This window comes from Schistocerca piceifrons, chromosome 10 (assembly GCF_021461385.2).
Source record: "Schistocerca piceifrons isolate TAMUIC-IGC-003096 chromosome 10, iqSchPice1.1, whole genome shotgun sequence".
In the NCBI taxonomy this organism is placed as follows: Eukaryota; Metazoa; Arthropoda; class Insecta; order Orthoptera; family Acrididae; genus Schistocerca; species Schistocerca piceifrons.
The window spans coordinates 8,293,234-8,312,576 of NC_060147.1; the positions used below are offsets into that span (position 1 = coordinate 8,293,234).

The window sequence follows — 19,343 nt, forward strand, 5'->3', positions numbered from 1 at the left end:
GTCACGGGTTATCACCAGTGACAAGAGCTGGATTTATGGTTATGACCCAGAGAAAAAGCAACAATCCTCCCAGTGGAAGAACCCGTGCTCTCCAAGACCCAAAAAAGCGAGACAGATGAAGAGCAAAGTGAGGAACATGATCATCGTTTTCTTTGATGCCAAGGGAATTGTGCACAAAGAATTTGACCCACTCAACCAAACAGTGAATTCCACTTACTACTGTGACATTTTGCGATGGCTCCGTGAAAACGTGCAGTGACGATGGCTGGAACTTTGGCGTCAAGGGAACTGGCTGCTGCATCACGACAACGTGCCCTGTCACACGTCCTTGCTCACCAGGACCTTTTTGGCAAAAAAACAAGTTGGCAGTTGTACCCCACCCACCGTACTCGCCAGCTTTGGCACATTGCGACTTCCCACTATTCCCAAAACTGAATCTCAAGTTGAAAGGCTGTCGGTTCGACACTCTAGTGAGGATTCAAATAGATTGTTGTATTTTACAGTTGGAAGAGCACTCCTTGCCAGAAAAGAAGAAATTAACAGACCAAGTCCTCATGGTACAAACGACGATTCCTATTTTAACAGCTACACGGTACAGTAGCTACTTCAAGCTGTTAAGAGTTACAGGATGGGTACTTTGCTTTAAACGGCACTCATTGAAAGAAAACAGAACATCTGGAGAACTAACAGCATCAGATTTGGGCGAAGCACGCAATTACTGGATTCAAGTTGTTCAACAGCAACATTTTGCGCTCGAACTGCATGCACTATACAACAACATGCCTCTACCACGTAATTCTCAGATAGCTCACTACAACCCATTCTTGGATAATGGTCTTATTCGTCTCGGTGGACGGCTGCAGTTTGCAGAATTAACCAGAGATCAACATCACTCGATTCTTCTTGATGGACATCATCATTTCACACGTTTACTGATCCACCAGACTCACACTCGTTGGCATCACCTTGGAGTAAACATAGTGTTATCTGAACTGAGAACAGAATTTTGGATCCTTAGAGCTCGACAGGCAATTAAACGTGTTCTACACCGTTGCGTACCGTGTAAGATGGTGAAAGCTCACGTTGTTCAACAAACTGAGGCTCCGTTACCAGCTGAACGAGTTTCACTACTGAAACCATTTACAGTAACAGGTATTGACTCTGCTGGTCCATTATATGTCAGACAAGGACATATTACGAAGAAAGCGTATTTTGCTCTATTCACATGTGCAACAACACGAGGTATTACGAAGAAAGCGTATTTTGCTCTATTCACATGCACAACAACACGAGGCGTACACCTGGAACTAAGCTCAGATATGTCAACTGACAGATTTCTTCAAGTCCTACAACGGTTTGTCGGAAGACGAGAAGTGCCCAGCACAATTTACACTGATAATGCTACTACCTTCCGTGCCTCGCACTTAGAGCTGAAGGAGCTCTGGCAGGCTGTCATGGCAAGCAAGACGCACAAGTACCTCGCCCGGCAAGCCATCACTTAGAAATTCATTGCCCCACACGCGCCTTGGTGGGGAGGATTCTGGGAACAGATGGTGGGATCTGTCAAACGCTGCCTGAGAAATGATTTAGGACAGTCACAGTTGGACGAAGAAGGTCTCAACACAATCCTGGTCAGCATAGAAGCAGCACTAAACTCTAGACCATTTACGCAAGGGGGAGAGGAATCTGAGCCACTGATGCCCGCACATCTCTTTGTAGGTGATCGACTCACAACACTACCTACTGGCCCAGAATCACCAGTTAGAAAGGACTTGTCCAAGGAATTTCAAAGGCTGCAGAAGATGGTAGAACACTTCTGGAACAGGTGGGAGAAAGAATATCTGATCCTGCTCAAAAACTTCCATGAAACTCATCAACTAAGGCCAGGTTTAGGAAGACTCCAGCTGGGTGATGTCATTCTTCTACAAGAGGGTGTTCGTCCACGACACATGTGGAGGAAGGCGCAGATAGAAGATCTTCATGAAGGAAGAGATGGGAAAATATGAACTATAACCTTACGCACTTCAGAAGGATCCATAATCTCACGTCCCATTCAACTGGTCATTCCTCTAGAAGTTGACCAGGGTGGGGAGGGTGTTGCGGGTTGATATTTGTAATTATAGACACTCTGGAAATATTGATTATCCTTGAATTAATGTTTTATATTCCATGATGTACGTGCCTTGGAGAGAAATAAAATTAATGTTTTATTGGAATCACGGTGTTGTGTGTCCGTAATAGCATCACTGGTGGTGATAAACACCCTCAGGATTTGCAGAAAACGTTTCACCAATGGCAGAAGCACTGGGTCAGGTGCATACATGTGGATGGGAACTACCTCGAGGGTGATGGTTAAGGTTTTCAACAGATGGCAGCACCAGTCCCGAAAATTTTGGATAGCACCTCGTATATTGAAAAATAGGCAATATACTAAATGTGTGTTCTCTGTTCATAAATCATTTCTGATATTCACACTCATTTCTGTTTCTGTTGAAGTCAGGTGTTAGGTAAAATACTTTTTTTTTTTTTTCCCCCAGGAAACCTTCAGTTACACCCCATGTCATTCCTCTATTCCCAGATGCAAAATGTGTCTTATCATATGTAACAGTCAATCACTTAAAAGTTTAACACTTGACACAACATATGTGTTTGCATATTATATTGTGTGCGAACCTGTAATTTAATATGATAGGCATGGCATCAAATTGCACACAATTTGTGGAAGAGTAGCAGCATGCACATAGTTCTCTCCACATTGCTGTCATTGATTTTCACGTACAGTGTCATATCTCACTTACCGGTTATGTTACGTGATAGTTCATATGGACAACCTGTTGAACATACTTGATGATCATTCGTATTGATAGCAGCCGCAAGAGTTTACCCTCACTGTTCTCTAGCTGCAAACTGATAACACCTCTTGTAAACAGAATTTTGTTCCCACAATGTACTACCACTCTCTTCCAGATATAATCATGTTACATGTTCCCCTCCACAAGATGTATTGTCACACAATGTTGTTCCACAGGTGCAATACTTTTTGCCACATTTGAGTCAACTGATGTATATGTACAGTCAGTATCATGGGGAATGAACAGTTGTTACTTTCAATTAAGTTGCCTTCACAGCCAATTGGGAAATACGGAAGCATCCAATCCCGCCCATCTGCTTTGACCCATGACGTCACAAATATGGCGGAAATGACCATAAACCACGATTCCAATATGGTGCATATAAAGTCGTTACGTACACATTATGAGGATGAAAATACATCTAAAAACAAACACACACACTTTCCACAGAAAGCCTAATGACACTAATGTCATGTGGTGTTTTTGGGTGGGGAGCAAACCAAATATAAACAAATTTTGACACCCACCCCCATACAAAACCACACAAAAAGACGAAAAAAACCGACATCACAAAACTTCCCAAATACCACTAAACACAATATCATCTGGAATCGGACACTTCCCTTGACCTATATAGCTTAACAGCATCTCCCGATCCCATAAATTAGGATCAAACACTTCCCTTGGCCTATATAGCTCAAAAACATCTCCCGATACCAATACCAACATACACAGCCACACGTTGGGATCGACACTTCCCTTGAACTGCACACTGTTAATTTTATCCATCATATCCATTCCTGAACAAAAACAACAACCAATTAATTTTACTAAAATTACCACGTGGCGTACAGCGAACAACACTAAATTAACCTTCACACAGAATCGTTAACTCACTGAAACGAATACCACTACAAACACAGCCGACACTCTAACAATGCTGGATAAGGAGCAAAAGCAAACTGAGCCCATTACACCACACAAATGAAAACCCTGAACATACCACCAGAGAGCACAACAAACCACAACACGACGACATCTACAAACACGCCACACTCACAAACCAAACTCCGCGCCATCATGACGTCACACACGACAACACCCTTACATCGCGGGTCAAAGCCGACGCATGGGATCGGACGCTTCTGTCGACCCGCCAATTGGTCCAGCTCTACGTGTGCTCCCTTTTTGGAGGCCAAATTTAGGCTACAAATGAAATTTGAATGACATTTGTGGTGACATGTACTCAGCACAACTCTGAGTGTAACTACTTGTGTCACGGTTGAGGCCTAATAATTCTGTATGCGTTTCATATTACAAAAAGTGGGGAAAGTTCAGCAAATAAAGAAAGCAAATTGTGAGATTGTCGATGTTAGTCACAGTGGAGAAGATTGAAAAACTGGTGGTTGGAACAAAAAGTCCCATGTGGAGAGACATCTAGTTTATATTTGACCTTCTGTGTTTCAGTGTAACAGAAGTGCACGCCGATGTGGAATATCGTGTGGACTTTGTCTCAGGAGACCACCAGATGGCTCTGCACGTGATATTAGGACCAGAGTTTCCCTTGGAGAAACCCATTCTCCGTGTCGTGCCTGCTGTCAGTCACCTTTGGGTCAACGAGACTGGAGAAGTTGTCGGTGCCCCGGGTCTTATAAGTGTAAGTTAATCTCCTGACTGAAATGAATTTAAGTAATTAATAAATGACGAGTTCACCGTAACTGATGACCTCTCTGTACACTTGATGATCGAACAACGCAGCCTATTGCCATTGGAAGGCTGCTAAGTGACTGTGTCGCTATATCACCAATTTATAAACAGATTTCATTGGAGAAATGTTATGTATTTTGCTGCTACCTTAATGTGCCAGTCTCCTTAACCGATTTCAAGGTTGTAGTGCAGTTTGGGATAGAGCTGCCATGCTTTGACTGATGAGTTCACTGTTGACACTAGTTTTATGGAATATGGGTTGTTGGCACAGACTGATGTGTAGCGTGGATCAAGGTATAGGCTTAGGTCACTGACAAAGTCAATGAATGTGTTGTAACAGTAATCTGTCTCTTTAGTATATATAGTGTAGTATGTAATTATATTTACGAACTTTCTGGAAATCCGTATTTTTCCCACTGTGGTCTGATATTTTGAAGATTTTAATATCTTTCAACAGTTTCATTACAATAACATCACTGTGCAAAACAACACACAGCTGCATGGGTCCCGATACTTTGATAACGTGTGTGTGAGTATACAATATTGTAGTCGCCATAATGGTCATATGATGTGAATGAATAGTTGCCGTGGAGATGGCAAAACTGATGGTAGTACTGTGTTGTTTACTACTTCCAGTTTTACTATTGTTATTGATCACATTATTACACTCTTGTTCTAATATGCCCTCATTCATATTGCCTTTGCTTAATGTCAGATAATCAGATTTCTAATTTGCAGGAACCGTGCGAGTATTCTTCTGACATCTGCAATACAGATTAGTGGTAATTTAGTTTTTACTAATATACTGCACTTTTACATTTGTGTTATATTCTGAAGTTTTGCAATTGTACAGGCCACCATCCCTTCAGCGTGACCAACTGGAGAAATTATTGGGAAGTTATTGACAACTGAACATTTTCTTTCATGTTCAATAGAAATATCCATACTCTGTACACTTCATAGGGCCTACATGTCATCAGGGCCAACCTGTATTTCACGCTAGAAGTGATTGGCAGCTGTTAGGATTGCTGACGGCCCACGGTTTGCGAATGGTGCCATCAGCAACAGATAGGGGACTTGGGAGAGATGTCAAGGATGATGCCAGAGGATGTGGGCAGATTGTGAGTGTCTCTCTCTCTCTCTCTCTCTCTCTCTCTCTCTCTCTTTCCCCAGCCTATGGACTGACAGCATGCATTTGTCTTTCCCAGCCTACCTCAACTTACCCATTGTCACTCCTCCACCAGCCAGTGTCAAATACGCTGTCATTAGAGCATGCCACCTGTATCCCACCTGTTGAATATATTGAGCTTTTTACATGTGAAATCTCTGGTTCAATTCAGTATGGAATGTGTGTGTGTGTGTGTGTGTGTGTGTGTGTGTGTGTGTGTGTGTGTGTGTGTGTGGCTACTGCATTTCTTTAAAGCTGAGAAAATGTTCGGCTATCAGTTACTATTAATCTGATTTTGTAGATTTTCCCGGCGTAATAACTTCTGATATTCTTCACGGGTTTTAAAACTGACCGAGGTGGCGCAGTGGTTAGACACTGGACTCGCATTCGGCAGGACGACGGTTCAATCCCGCATCCAGCCATCCTGATTTAGGTTTTCTGATTTCCCTAAATCGCTCCAGGCAAATGCCGGGATGGTTCCTTTCAAAGGGCACGGCCGACTTCCTCCCCCGTCCATCCCTAATCTGATGAGACCGATGACCTCACTGTCTGGTCTCCTTCCCCAAACAACCCAACCCAACCCTTCATTTGTTTGCAGCCGGATCATGTCGTCATCCAGACACAATATTTCGGCTCAGGTGAGTTAATGCTAGTGCACTGCCTCGCCGGAACTGAATTCCAGCCACAACGACGGAAACCAAATTATGTCGTCATGTGTTGACTTCAACATATTTTCTTTTTGATGATGTATATTTTGAGCAAACTGATGGGGTGGCTATGGGGAATCCACTCTCCCCCATAGTTGCCAACCTTTTTATGGAAGACTTTGAAGACATGGCACTCAAAAATTTGTTTCTTAAACCAAAGTTTTTTTTGAGATACGTTGACGACATTTTTATGGTTTTGCCACGTGGAATTGATGCTTTGAATTGCTTCTTAGATCATTTTAATTGTCTACATCCAAGTATTAAATTTACTATGGAAATTGAAAGTGATGGTAAACTTCCATTTCTTGATGTTTTAGTGCAAAGAAAGGATGATGGGACTTTTGGACATACTGACCGCTATCTTCTTGCAACCAGCTGTCATCCGCCACACCAACATAGTGGAGTTTTGCGCACTGTGGTCGAAAGAGCTTTTGCCATTTCTGACAGTGAACATTTGAAAGAACAACTTGATCATTTGAAGATTGTTTTTGAACAGAATGGATATACGGAACAACAAATATGCCGTGCTCTTCAGTTTGGTCCATCACACGAGCCAATAGAGGATACTTTTGAAGCTGTTGTTTATTTACCATTTGCGCGGGAAGTACATCATTCAAAATTTCAAGAATTTTAAGAAAATATAATAGTAAAAGTGTTTTTACGCCGGTGGCCAAGACTAGAGCCCTTCTTGGCTCAGTTAAAGATAATTTTGGCTTGAGGAGGCCCGGCGTTTATGAAATTCTGTGTCACTGTGGAAAGAAGTATATTGATCAAACTATTTGAACTATTCAGGACCAGTGCGTGAAACATCATCGGCACACTCGGTTGTTCCAGCCTGAGAAGTCGGCAGTGGCGGAAAATTGCCGTAACGAAGGACAGAGGGTGATGCATGACAAGACACAATTGATCTCTCCTGCTTCTCGCTATTGGGAATGTGTTCTTAAAGAATCCATTGAAATTAGATTATATTATTAACAGGGATAAAGGTTTTCCTCTAAGTAAGATATGGAATCTGATTTTGTCTGACTTTAAACAACAACGGTCTTCTTTTCGATCATTGGATTCTTCCAACTAGTGCTGTTGCAATTTATCGTTTCTGCCGTCTTCTCCCACCGGCGCACTGCGTGTCTACTTGCCGCCAGGAGGCACTGCCCGTCATCTCACGCACCCACGATGCTCTTGTTTGTGGTGTATAAAGGCTTCCGTCGTTGTGGCCGGAATTCAGTTCCGGCGAGGCAGTGCACTAGCATTAACTCATCTCAAGATGGTGGCCAGCTGGTCCGCCGAAATATTGTGCCTGGACAACGACATGATCTGGCTGCAAACCCGTGAAGAATATCAGAATACTATTAATCTGTTCATTGCAGATCTAGATTTCAACCATTGTTTCTTACTACATCCATAATAGCCACACAGTGGTTGAAATGTGGATCTACAATAAACAAATTATCAGTGACAGATTGCCATATATTTTCTGAACTTCTGCTCGTATTTAAACAGTTTACTAATGCCCACTTCTCCTGGTGCCTTGACTATCCATTCTTTCTCAGCCTCCGTATCACTGTACGTGACGTCATTGAGAAACTCTAGACAATCAGTATGCTACGACCCCCACTACCCTCCCTGCTCGTCGATTCGTCAGATACAAATGTGTAACAAAATTTGTGCCACTGTCGAAGTTAGGTGTTTGAAGAAAAGCTCTTGTTGCAGTCAGTACAGTAAAGTTAGTACAAACCTGATCTTTTACAAAACACCTCATGAGAAAGCAGACTGGGGCTGAGTTGAGTTACTGTAGTGTTTGTAAAAGAAATTTATATTTATTGTTCCCAGTATAACCTTAGTATCATATTTTTTAAGGTTTTACAGATGCAGTGAACTTTAAACTCTGAGATTACACAACACTAACTTTTTGAAGGTCATATGTATATTGCATGTTACTTTGGGAGACATGCACATTGTTTCTGTTCAGTGTACCATTCACAGAAATGTTGTTTCATTATGAAAGACACACATCTCACAAGAACCATAATCTTCAAGGTGCTGTTCACATTTAAAAGCAATTTACTTTGTTCCCAGATATCGGACCTGTAGCAGTTGCAAATGGTAGAGTACCTGCTTGAAATGTTTCTGGAAGAACTACCATTTATCAGAATGAGATTTTCACTCTGCAGCGGAGTGTGCGCTGATATGAAACTTCCTGGCAGATTGAAACTGTGTGCCAGGCCGAGACTTGACACACTGGACTCGCATTCGGGAGGACGACGGTTCAATCCCGCGTCCGGCCATCCTGATTTAGGTTTTCCGTGATTTCCCTAAATCACTCCAGGCAAATGCCGGGATGGTTCCTTTGAAAGGGCACGGCCGACTTCCTTCCCCGTCCTTCCCTAATCCGATGAGACCGATGACCTCGCTGTTTGGTCTCTTCCCCCACACAATCCAATCCGAGACTTGAACTCGGGACCTTTGCCCTGTCCTCACAGCTTTACTTCTGCCAGTACCTCGTCTCCTACCGTCCAAACTTTACAGAAGCGGAGTGAGTCGTGCTTGGGTAGCTCAGTTGGTAGAGCACTTGCCCGCGGAAGGCCAAGGTCCCAAGTTCGAGTCTCGGCCTGGCACACAGTTTTAGTCTGCCAGGAAGTTTCATATCAGAGCACACTCCTCTGCAGAGTGAAAATCTCATTCTGGAAACATCCCCCAGGCCGTGGCTAATCCGTGTCTCCGCAATATCCTTTCTTTCAGGAGTGCTAGTTCTGCAAGTTTTGCAGGAGAGCTTCTGTAAAGTTTGGAAGGTAGGAGATGAGGTACTGGCAGAAGTAAAGCTGTGAGGACGGGGCGTGAGTCGTGCTTGGGTAGCTCAGTTGGTAGAGCACTTGCCCACAAAAGGCAAAGGTCCCGAGTTCGAGTCTCGGCCTGGCACACAGTTTTAATCTGCCAGGAAGTTTCATACCAGTTATCAGTTTGTTAACATTTTGCCCTCACTATCAGGCGGCCCTCCGAGGCATCTCATTGCAATAAACTGTGCACTATCAGCTAACACTGCCGTTCGTTGCCAGTGTGTGTTGTCGAAACCTCGTTTCGAAGCGTAGTTGTGCTGCTGTAATAGTAATGTGTATAAAATTTGAATGCACCATAAGCTTTCCTGGTGACTGTTGCCATCTTTCGTAACTGCTGCACTCTACTGGAACAATGGGGTAACAACTTTCTGTAAAATTCCATAATTTTGAATTTCGCAATGTGATTGTAAAATTCTGCAGTTTTATGTCGGAAACATAGGTCTTGAGCAGTGATTCAATTATTTGTCATAACTCTGTTTTGCAACTGTAGGTGCAATAGAAATCTATATAAATAAAAATGTAAATGTTCGTTTGTTCGAAATTTTGTATCTCTGAAAGTTCTCCACTGATTGCTTTGAAATTTTGACACAATATTGCAGTGTTGCATGCTAATACAGGTACCTTTTTCTAACTTTTTAAGATTTTTTGTAACAAGTTTCACTATTATTAAATTTATAAAAATTACATATTACATATTAAAGAAATGTGTATATGAAAGCACACGTGTTCCAGTGCAACATTGTGTCAAAATTTCAAAGCATTTGCTCAAAAACTTCCAGAGATTTGTGATCAGAAACATTTGCAGTTTCTATGTAAATACAAAGATGTTTGTTTTTCTTCAAAATCACAAATTTCTGAATGATGTTCATGAGTTACTTTGAAATTTTGGCACAACATTGCATTTGAATATTCACATGTTTTTATATACCTACTGGAAAAGTTATAGAAATGTAAATGTTAATTTGTTCAGAATCATTAAAGTTCTTGACTGATTGCTTTGGAATTTTGACACAGAGTTGAGTTTTAATACGAGCATGTTTTTAGGTACCTAATTCTTTAATGTGTGGTAGATATAAGTGTAATTGTATAGATAAAAAATCTACTCCCAAGTTGAGGCAGAACAAACAAATAAAAGGCAGTTGCAACTGGCAAGCTTTCAGAGCCAATGGCTCCTTCTTCAGGCAGAAGGATTGAAGGGGAATGAAGAGGGGTGAAGGAAAAGGACTGGTAAGGTCTAGGGAAAGGGGTAGATTTTGGGAAAGTCACCCAGAACCATGGGTCAGGGAAGACTTACCAGATGGGATGAGAAGGAAAGACTAATTGTTGGGGACTGCATCAGATGAGATTTGAAAACCTGAGAGGTTGAAGATGGAAGATAGGATAATGTGGAGACAGAGCTTACTGCTTAAACTTCATGCACGAATTAATAAGAGTGAAAAGCGAAGTGCATTGTATGTACCAGGGGTAAGGGGGGAGGGGGGGGGGGTAGACGGGAAAGACAATGAAAGATGTAGAAAACTCGCCACCCATCTCGCCTTAATTTACGTTAATTTCTTCCATCTCAGCATTTCTTCACTGTAACTACTCTTTGCTTCACTCCGTTTTAATTTTCTACTTGTTTCATTGTCTTTCCCATCTATTTTTCACCACTTTCAAATTGTGCAGTCAACTTCATGCAGTTCATGGAAATTACGCCAGATGTCGTTGCAAGTTCATCGTTTCCGTTGTGGGTCCGCCATTTCAGTTTGCCGCAGTGGCGGACAAAGGACGATTGACCATTATACAAAAGACAAAGATTGTGTTACTGTTCACGGTGATGAACAGCATTACATTGACACAGAGAACATTTCGTGCTCATTTTGGCACACGATGGGCTTCCAACCCACAGACAGTACGCAGATTATATGAAAAATTTGAAGGTACTGGATCTGTTTTGGGGTGTCAGCAGCCTCATGCACGTACCGTACATTCACCGCAAAACATTGAAGCAGTTCAACTGGCTTTGACTCGTAGTCCGAGTAAATCGACAAGAAGAGCCAGTGCCGAGTTGCAAATTTCACAACGATCTGTACAAAGAATTATTTAAGCCGACCTTCACTGGTATCCGTACAAGACGGCTGTGATGCATAAGCTTACTGCAGCAGAGGGTGCAGTTTGCAAGGTGGGCAATGTAGACCAAGAGAGAGTGCTACATAACACACGGTTTTCTGACAAAGCTTATTTTTACTCGAACGGTGTCACGAACAAAGAGAACGTTCGATTCTGGGCATGTGAAACTACACGAATAATCCACACGAAAGACACCTACAGGGATAAAGTGTGCGTGTGGGTCACGATGTCGAGCCGTGGAATCGTCGGTTCGTTCTCCTTCGACATTACTGTAACCGGCAAATGCTGTTTACGTGTGCTGCGAAACAAGTTCTTTCCTCAACTCGTGGCCTCACGTCTTCCATTGCAGACACAACGGTTCACGCTGGACGGAGCATACCCCCACACTATCGACGCCGTGCTCGATTTCCTACACGAAAGACTCGACCGTAGGGTATTGTCAAACAGATTTCCAGAACATTATGCAGGAGGGGCAATGTGGTCGCCCCACAGCCCGGACACTGACACATGTGACTTCTTCATTTGGGGGTTCCTTAAAGAGAAGGTGTATCACAGAAAACCAGAAAATGCAGTGCAACTTTTGGCCACCATTGTGGAGTTATGCCGCGCCATTCCGGAAGATTTGTGTCGGAGATTTGTCACAAATGCACTTGTGCAACGTGAAGAAATTGTAAACCAAAACAGCAGTCATATTGAACATGTGATTCATTACGTTGTATTTCCAAACTGTATTATTTACTTCTACATCAATAAATTACAAGTCTTGTTAACAACAAATGTGTTATTCACGAAACAACATATCAGGTGACTATTGTGTACCACCGTGTGTGCGTGTGTGTGTGTGTGTGTGTGTGTGTGTGTGTGTGTGTGTAGACAGAGGGGGGGGGGGGGGGGAGGAGGTGATGAACACTGAGGGAGAGAAGATTAGGATGTACATGCAGTTCAAATACATATTAGAAATGTGTGCTTTCTCTTTTCTTTGTGTTCCATTTCAGCAGTCTGAGCCATTAAAAAGTATGTGCTTTGTCAACTCAGCTGGTGGACGACACTCGAGGCACAATTACCGTTAAGGAGCTCTTTTGGGGTTGGTACACGAGTTGGAAGAGGTTTTGGTTCTCGGTGTCCCGTGTGACCAGATTCGAGATATCTAATTTTGCTCTGAGCACTTTTTTCAGTAAGAGCACACTAACTAAAAAATCTTAGGACAGGGTAATGATCAAACATAATTAAAATTGAGAGTAAAAATTCACAACAGTCCCTGTGGTGTCTCAAAATGTGTCTGAATATGAGAGATGCCTGTGTCAAGACAATAGCCTGAATCTCGTAAAGAAAACACCTTTCATGTACACAACTGGAGCAGCTTTTGAGCTCCATAAATTTTGGCACTAAAGAGAGTAAATTTCAGACATGTCGGAAATGTGTAACATTAAATATTCACTTATCAATTCATTCATTCATGGATTTCTTGTAGAGAAGAAGAATCTGCAGGGATGAGGAGAGGGGGAGTCGAGCTATTAAATTAATGTGACACGGAGACATTCCGGAGACTTATGCTGTGCGTCATCACTATAATATACTCTTCGATGCCGCTCGCACTTGTGCCATCTGAATTTACTCGAGTAAATTACCTAGAAGGCTTCCACTTTGAAAAAGCTGCTGATTGTGCAGTTTTGCTATATATCTGCTGAGTATCTGTTGTTAGTAGCTTAATGTGTGACTTTTCAGGCTTTACCGACAGATCTGTTGCAAATACACTTCTCGGGGATCCCACTGGATAGTATAGTGCAAATCCCACAGTATTTCGTCAATACAACTGTTTGACATCTTCAGGTGGTGGTAGTTGCTATTGGCACTGCAGCAGGACGAGCCTCACAATAATCGCGTGGCAGCCTCAAAATTTATCGGCCCAGGAGCAGGCGATAAGTGTGTGCGTGAAGATGTTCACAGTAGGAGAAAAACAGTGCTCGTAATGCTCACTAACGGGAGTTGCACAAATGCCTTCTGTGCGTGCTCTGTGGGCAATGGCTGTTCTACCGAATGCTCCTCCGGTTATTGCCGAATTAAATCTCGGCACTGCACTGCATCGAGTCACGAATCGGAAGTTCTCGTTTCTCCCGTTTCGATTTAATGACAACCTGTGCTGGATTACAGGTGGCACTTAATTGAAAACCTCCACAAGTGTCGACAAGATTGTCTGCTGTACAGATACGTATGGCCTCCAGGAAGACGACGCCGGAAATAATGCTTCGGTCCTCTCGTAAAACGTGTGTGCCCCGTGTCCGGGCAGTTGTGGAACACCGCCAGTTTATCTGGTTGCCCCACTTGCGTGTGACAATGGTGTTCAGTGCAACATTCTTGCACGGTTCGGCACGTCTGCCCGATATAAGATTTCCCACATTGGTAGGGGATCTTGTATGGGGTGAAGTACGTAAAACGAAAGAGTATTTTTGGTGCAAACATACACTCATTTAACTGGAACATTGCCTAGTGACATTAACAGAGTAAAAGTAAGGTAAGTCAGAGTGACAGTAGTGTTTTTTGCACAATTCTAGTGCCAGTCATTTATGAGATATCATATTTTGAAAAGTTTCCTCACCGACATTTGTCTGTGCCATTCAGACTACAGAGTTGCTAGGTACAGTGTGCTCGTGTGTTCCCGGAGTACACTGCCACTTGCCAGTCGGCCAGTGTGCGACAGCCCGAGCGGTAGCTCACGAGTGGACGGTGGGACTTGCAGTGCGGGAAAAGCTGACATGCTCGTGATGTATGGAGAGTGCAGGAAGAATTCAGTTCCTTCTCGTACTGTGTGCGCGACAAGACACTCCGATAGAAGTCAACTGTCTCGGCAGTTATTTATCGACCTCTTCGACCGGTTACACGAAAGTGTCAGTGTAACACGGAGACAGTGTAATAGAAGGAAACAAATTACGACAGAAGAGGGGGAAATTAATATTTGTGCTGCTGCAGCAGTTGATCCACACTTTAGCTCTTGTGCAATCCTGTGTGGAAGTGGCACGAGTCAGGTAAATGTCCTACGCATTCTCTGACATCATAGGTTCTGTCCCTATCACATCTCTCTCCGTCGAGAGCTGTACGGAAACAGTTACGAGAATCGTGTTAACTTGTGTACGTGGGCATTAAGACGAGATGCTCCAGATGCATCGCGTATCTCATTTAGTGATGGCACATTTACCAATCACGGTCAAGTAAACTACCAAAATGTGCACAATTGAACTGTCGATAATCCCCGTTAGTATTGTCAGGTGGAATGTCAGCGTCCATCGAGTGTAAACGTGTGCTGTGGGATAGCGGACATAAAATGAGAGGTCTGTTTTTCATAGACAGAACATTGAACTCGCATAAGTATCTCAGCCTCTCAAAGGACCGTCTTCGACGGACGATCGAAGACATACGTCTGCCGACTAGGAGGAACTCGTACCGACACGGTGGCTGTGCGGCCCTCGGTGCACGAAGTACTATGGCACGTCTTCACAAATTGTTTCCAAATCGTCAAATCAGATGCAGAGGACCTGTACTTTCGCCAGCCCCTTTCCCCCTCCCGAGGGTTTGATGCCTGTAGAAAATTTACTTTGGGAAAATCTAAAAGACACCATCTACATCTGTTGATATGCAAAGACATATTACTGCAGCCTGCTCGGATGTGTCTCTGCTGCAATGCTAGCTCACGTGAAGCAGTCATTCTGTACCCGACTGGAAGCAGCGAGAGCACAGGTGCCCCAGAAACAGAAGGGGAACCGGGCCACCAGCACCGCCACAACCGTACTTCAAAATTAATAAATCAACTTCGGGCTACAAGAGGGAGGTGACAGTTAGCGTGTCCACACGGAAGTGTGCCAGACGGCACCTCGAAACTCTCGGTCCACAGAGGCCACCGAGTGGGAGTTAGCCCACGTATAGAGGTAGTACACATACAGAGCGAGACTGACTGACGGTCTGGCAGAGACCAGTCCCGTGGAATGCCATTCTCCTAGATTTGCAGAGAGCTGAGAATGGTGGCAACTCGAACTCTGGACTACCAGGGAGACAGCAACTGGGAAATAAAAATCGTGAGTGGGCCCCGAATATCCCACTCGTGGAGGATGAGGAGGACGTGACGGCACCGAGTCATATTGTACGCCTAGTGAAGATCAAAGAAGACTGCGACGAGACGGCCGAACTGCAGTTTCCGACCGAAGCGGACGATCGATCGGAGACTGTCCCCTCCGAAAGCCACACGGGTAAGGAGGTAACGGGTCCCGAGATTCGAGCTGACGAGCCACCGTACATTCGAATAACCAGTGGGGTACACCGGTCAGACTGACCAGACCGACTGGTAACTGTCGAGGAGCGACGGAGCCTCGCCGGGCTCGAGGACGGGGACCACAAACTGTCTCTCAACTGGGACGGTGAAACGCCTCGGAGCCAAACACGATTAAACACGTGGAGGAGATACTGTGGTCGTGGAGGATCGAGGTGACGAAGCGACCGGTTACGGGTGGAATCGGGATCGGGGGACCGAATTGTGGGTAGAAGAGAGGGCCAGAAGAAGCTTCCACTCAGTGAAAGGTGCACTGTAGGATTCTGTCTGACAACGGGCAAAATGTAAGTGGGAAGCTTCATCTCCCTGTTTGCGGAGGAAGGTGGCAGGATAGGAGGCTGAACCAATGCCGTCACGGGTCGTGAGGTGTTTGCACGATAACGGACCAGTCTGTCCGAATGCCACCCGGAAGGGCGAGTCCCAGAACGGAAGACTGCTGCTGACAACTGCGGAGTGTACCCCACACTCGTGACGAAGGGACAGAAGAACTCAAGAAGGAGACAGTGCATTTCCGACACACTCGCCGGCTCTGTTCGATTAAGTAACCGGCTCCGGTGCAATGACGTTTAAAGGTAATAAGACCGACGGAGAACGGGTGCCGCTTAAGATGTTACGAGGCACGACGGCAGTCACAGACGGCCGTGGCGATGTAGTGTGCTACCGAGATTTAAATCGGCATTAACCGGAGGAGCATCCGGCAGCACAGTCGTGGCCCACAGTGCTCGCACAGAAGGCATTTGTGCGACTCCCGCTAGGGGGCATTACGAGCATTACTTTTGTCCTACTGGGAATGTCTTCGTGTGTACACGTATTGCCTGCTCTTGGGCTGATAAATTTTGAGGCTGCTGCACAATTTTCGTGAGGCTCGTCCTGCAGCAGTGACAATAGCAGCTGCTGCCACCTGAAGATGTCGTACAGCTGTATTGACGAAATATCGTAGGATTCGCATAGTACAATCCGGCGGCAAACCTGAGAATGTTTACTTGATTACAGTGATGTTTTGCAAAGGAAATGCATTTACATATGTTAATATTGAGTCCTATTTACAGTACATTGCTGCTAGCATGCGGACAATAGAAATCTTTTGTGTGTGTGTGTGGGGGGGGGGGGGGGGGGGGCTTTTTCAGTTAAGGCATGACAGCTCTTCTCCAATGGACTTCATCCTCAAGATTTATCACGTCAAACAGTAACTCGTGTTTTTACTTAGTTGCTTTTTTTCTTTCACAAGTTTAACTTTTTGTTCTTTTTATTCCTAACTGAATGAAACGTGAAGTTGCTCTGTCCTTACCAGCATTCTGGTATTGTCTTTCCTGTTTTTACAGTTCACAGTACATTCTGACCTCGGTCGTGTGGTACAGGCCATTATTCGAGAGTTCGAGAAAAACCCTCCACCCCTTGCAGCTAATATCAACATTCCAAATTCGATGCTCACTGGAGGTATGTTGCATTGAACCTTGGTAAATCTCAGCTACTAGAATTAAGCGAAGAAAATACTTCAGTGTATTTCTTGTCTGTAAAAAAACTCTTACAATGATAGTAAATGTACTTTTATACCTAAATTAATGGAAAAGAGGGAAAAGCAGCTACTCACCTACAGTGGACATCTGTGTCGAGCACAGAAATGCCTAACATGAAACAGTATTTGTACTAGCTTTTGAACTCTTTCCATTTTTGTAGCATAAATACACATGACGACACGTGCGGCCGCACAAGCATCCGATGTAACAATACGAGTCAAGATAGATGTAACACAACTTGAATAGCGTATTTGCCTCTATTGGTTATGGTAGAGAGATCGATCTTTCGGTCCTGTCTGTATATCTATATATAATATTGCATGAATAAAGACTGAGCGAGTGTAAAGCTATCGTCAAAAACGCACTCCGCGCGATTTGTTACGATTTGGTCGGTCATAATGATAATAACAATAACATGCTTTTGAATACAATTAAAATGTAATGGCGATACTTGTTTAGTGTTATTGGAAATAATATGTAGTAAATTAATGAGTAAGGTAGCCGATCGTATTAAAAGAAGTAAAATTGGGTGTATTGAGGTGTTTTGCTTTATATCGACGAAGCCGATGATACGGTGTAATTTTTTTCGTTTACTCTTAGAAATAAACAAGTAAAGAAGTGCGAGTTTTAAATAACTATGGTATACAATCAGAGTAAAAAAAGGACATTTAGTTACACGAAACCGCGGATAGCGAAGTGTGGTCATTAAATTGAGTACACCTACAGGGTGGTCAATTCTGGGATAAATCTATACGCATCTCACAAGGGACGCGACGCGGTATTGAGACCGTTTTTTTTTTTTCTGCGGAGAGCGGGCTTCAATTTATGAAAAGGCAAGAGACTGTATCATTGTCATTGACTGTTGGTGTCAAGCAACCAAAACTGTTCATCAATGGGTTTCAATGGAACTTGGGAGTTAGTGTTCAGGCACTCGCGTATACTCCACATCAGAGTGTGAATGAATGGTGAATGCGAAATAAAACTGTGAACAAAGTTATGTTAAATAAAACAGAAGAAGCAAGACAGTTTGGCCGTATCTGTTATTATTTCATAAACTGTAACATTTCTTACCGTTGTACGAAGCCTTTATAAATGATCGTTACGACAATTTGCTTCGAAGGGATCTCGTTAAGAGTTAAGTTTTGGGGACCTGGTCAAGAGGGGGTAGCTCGTAGATCCTAACTACTGCAGCTATTCTGGAATCAGGTGCCACCGTGACCATTGTGTGTTGTCAGTGACTTAAGGTTACCATATCTCACGCTCTAAGATCGACGCACCTTTCCACTCGGTATAACGGTGCCTCACGGCAACAACGACTATGCCGACGACAAAGGAAGATACGGTGGACTGAACAAAAACTACTGTGGCCACGGTGAGACTGATTGTTGATAATTGATTATGGAAGGCATTTGCCCGAGCTAATGTAGGGGATGGGGGAATCGGTAGGGAAGAACACGAGGAGGTGGCAGCGGGAAAGAGGCAAACTGCACTCGGCAGCCTCTACTCCGTTCACTCTGTGACCACAACTTACTGAACCCCATCACCGTAACGGCAACTTTCACCCTTCGACAGCACCGTCTGTGGAAGCTGTCGTACCTACTCTGTCGTACACTCACTCGGGACTACCTGTAGCCGATAAAAAGTCTACTGTTCTGATCCGCCCCACAACCCCGACCCCCGTCGACCCCCCACAACTCCGTGACTGTGCCTTGCTGACTTACTCTACCTTTCACATCCCAAAGAAATTGCTCCACCCTCTATCAAACACATTGCTTCTGAACACCAATCCTGAAACACTGTTGTCAACGTTTCTGCAAAACTTTGACCGCTCCAGAAGTCTCGGCACTTTCTAACGGCCTCACCTTTAACCTCAAATCCGATTTTTCAGTCGTGCTTAATTCGTAAAGGAAATTCTTTCCCTTACTTGTTTTCTGAAGTGGAAACATTTCTACCTCTCATCTCTCTGAAAACAGCAAACCAAAATGCAAATATAGGACCTCTTCAAAACCACGACATTGCAGTTCCTTTATTAATCGGAATTACGGTGCGACATTCCTTTGGGTGTGTGCGTGTGTCCGAAGGTACGGGCACTGTGGCAACTACAGCCCCTTATGAAATACCAGAGACATAT

At 43.9% G+C, this 19,343-nt stretch overlaps 1 protein-coding gene and 1 non-coding gene across 2 annotated transcripts in view; both read left to right on the forward strand.

The window, feature by feature from the left end:
* Window positions 1-19,343, forward strand: part of LOC124719104 (vacuolar protein sorting-associated protein 37A) — a 70,151-nt gene that overhangs the window by 2,271 nt on the left and 48,537 nt on the right. The window contains exons 2-3 of the mRNA XM_047244797.1: window positions 4,320-4,509; window positions 17,018-17,132. Of these exons, the coding sequence (XP_047100753.1) occupies window positions 4,320-4,509; window positions 17,018-17,132 (305 nt within the window). The remainder of the gene's footprint in view (window positions 1-4,319; window positions 4,510-17,017; window positions 17,133-19,343) is intronic.
* On the forward strand, window positions 9,277-9,351 carry Trnal-caa. The gene has a single exon. It is a non-coding gene; the product is annotated as a tRNA-Leu (tRNA).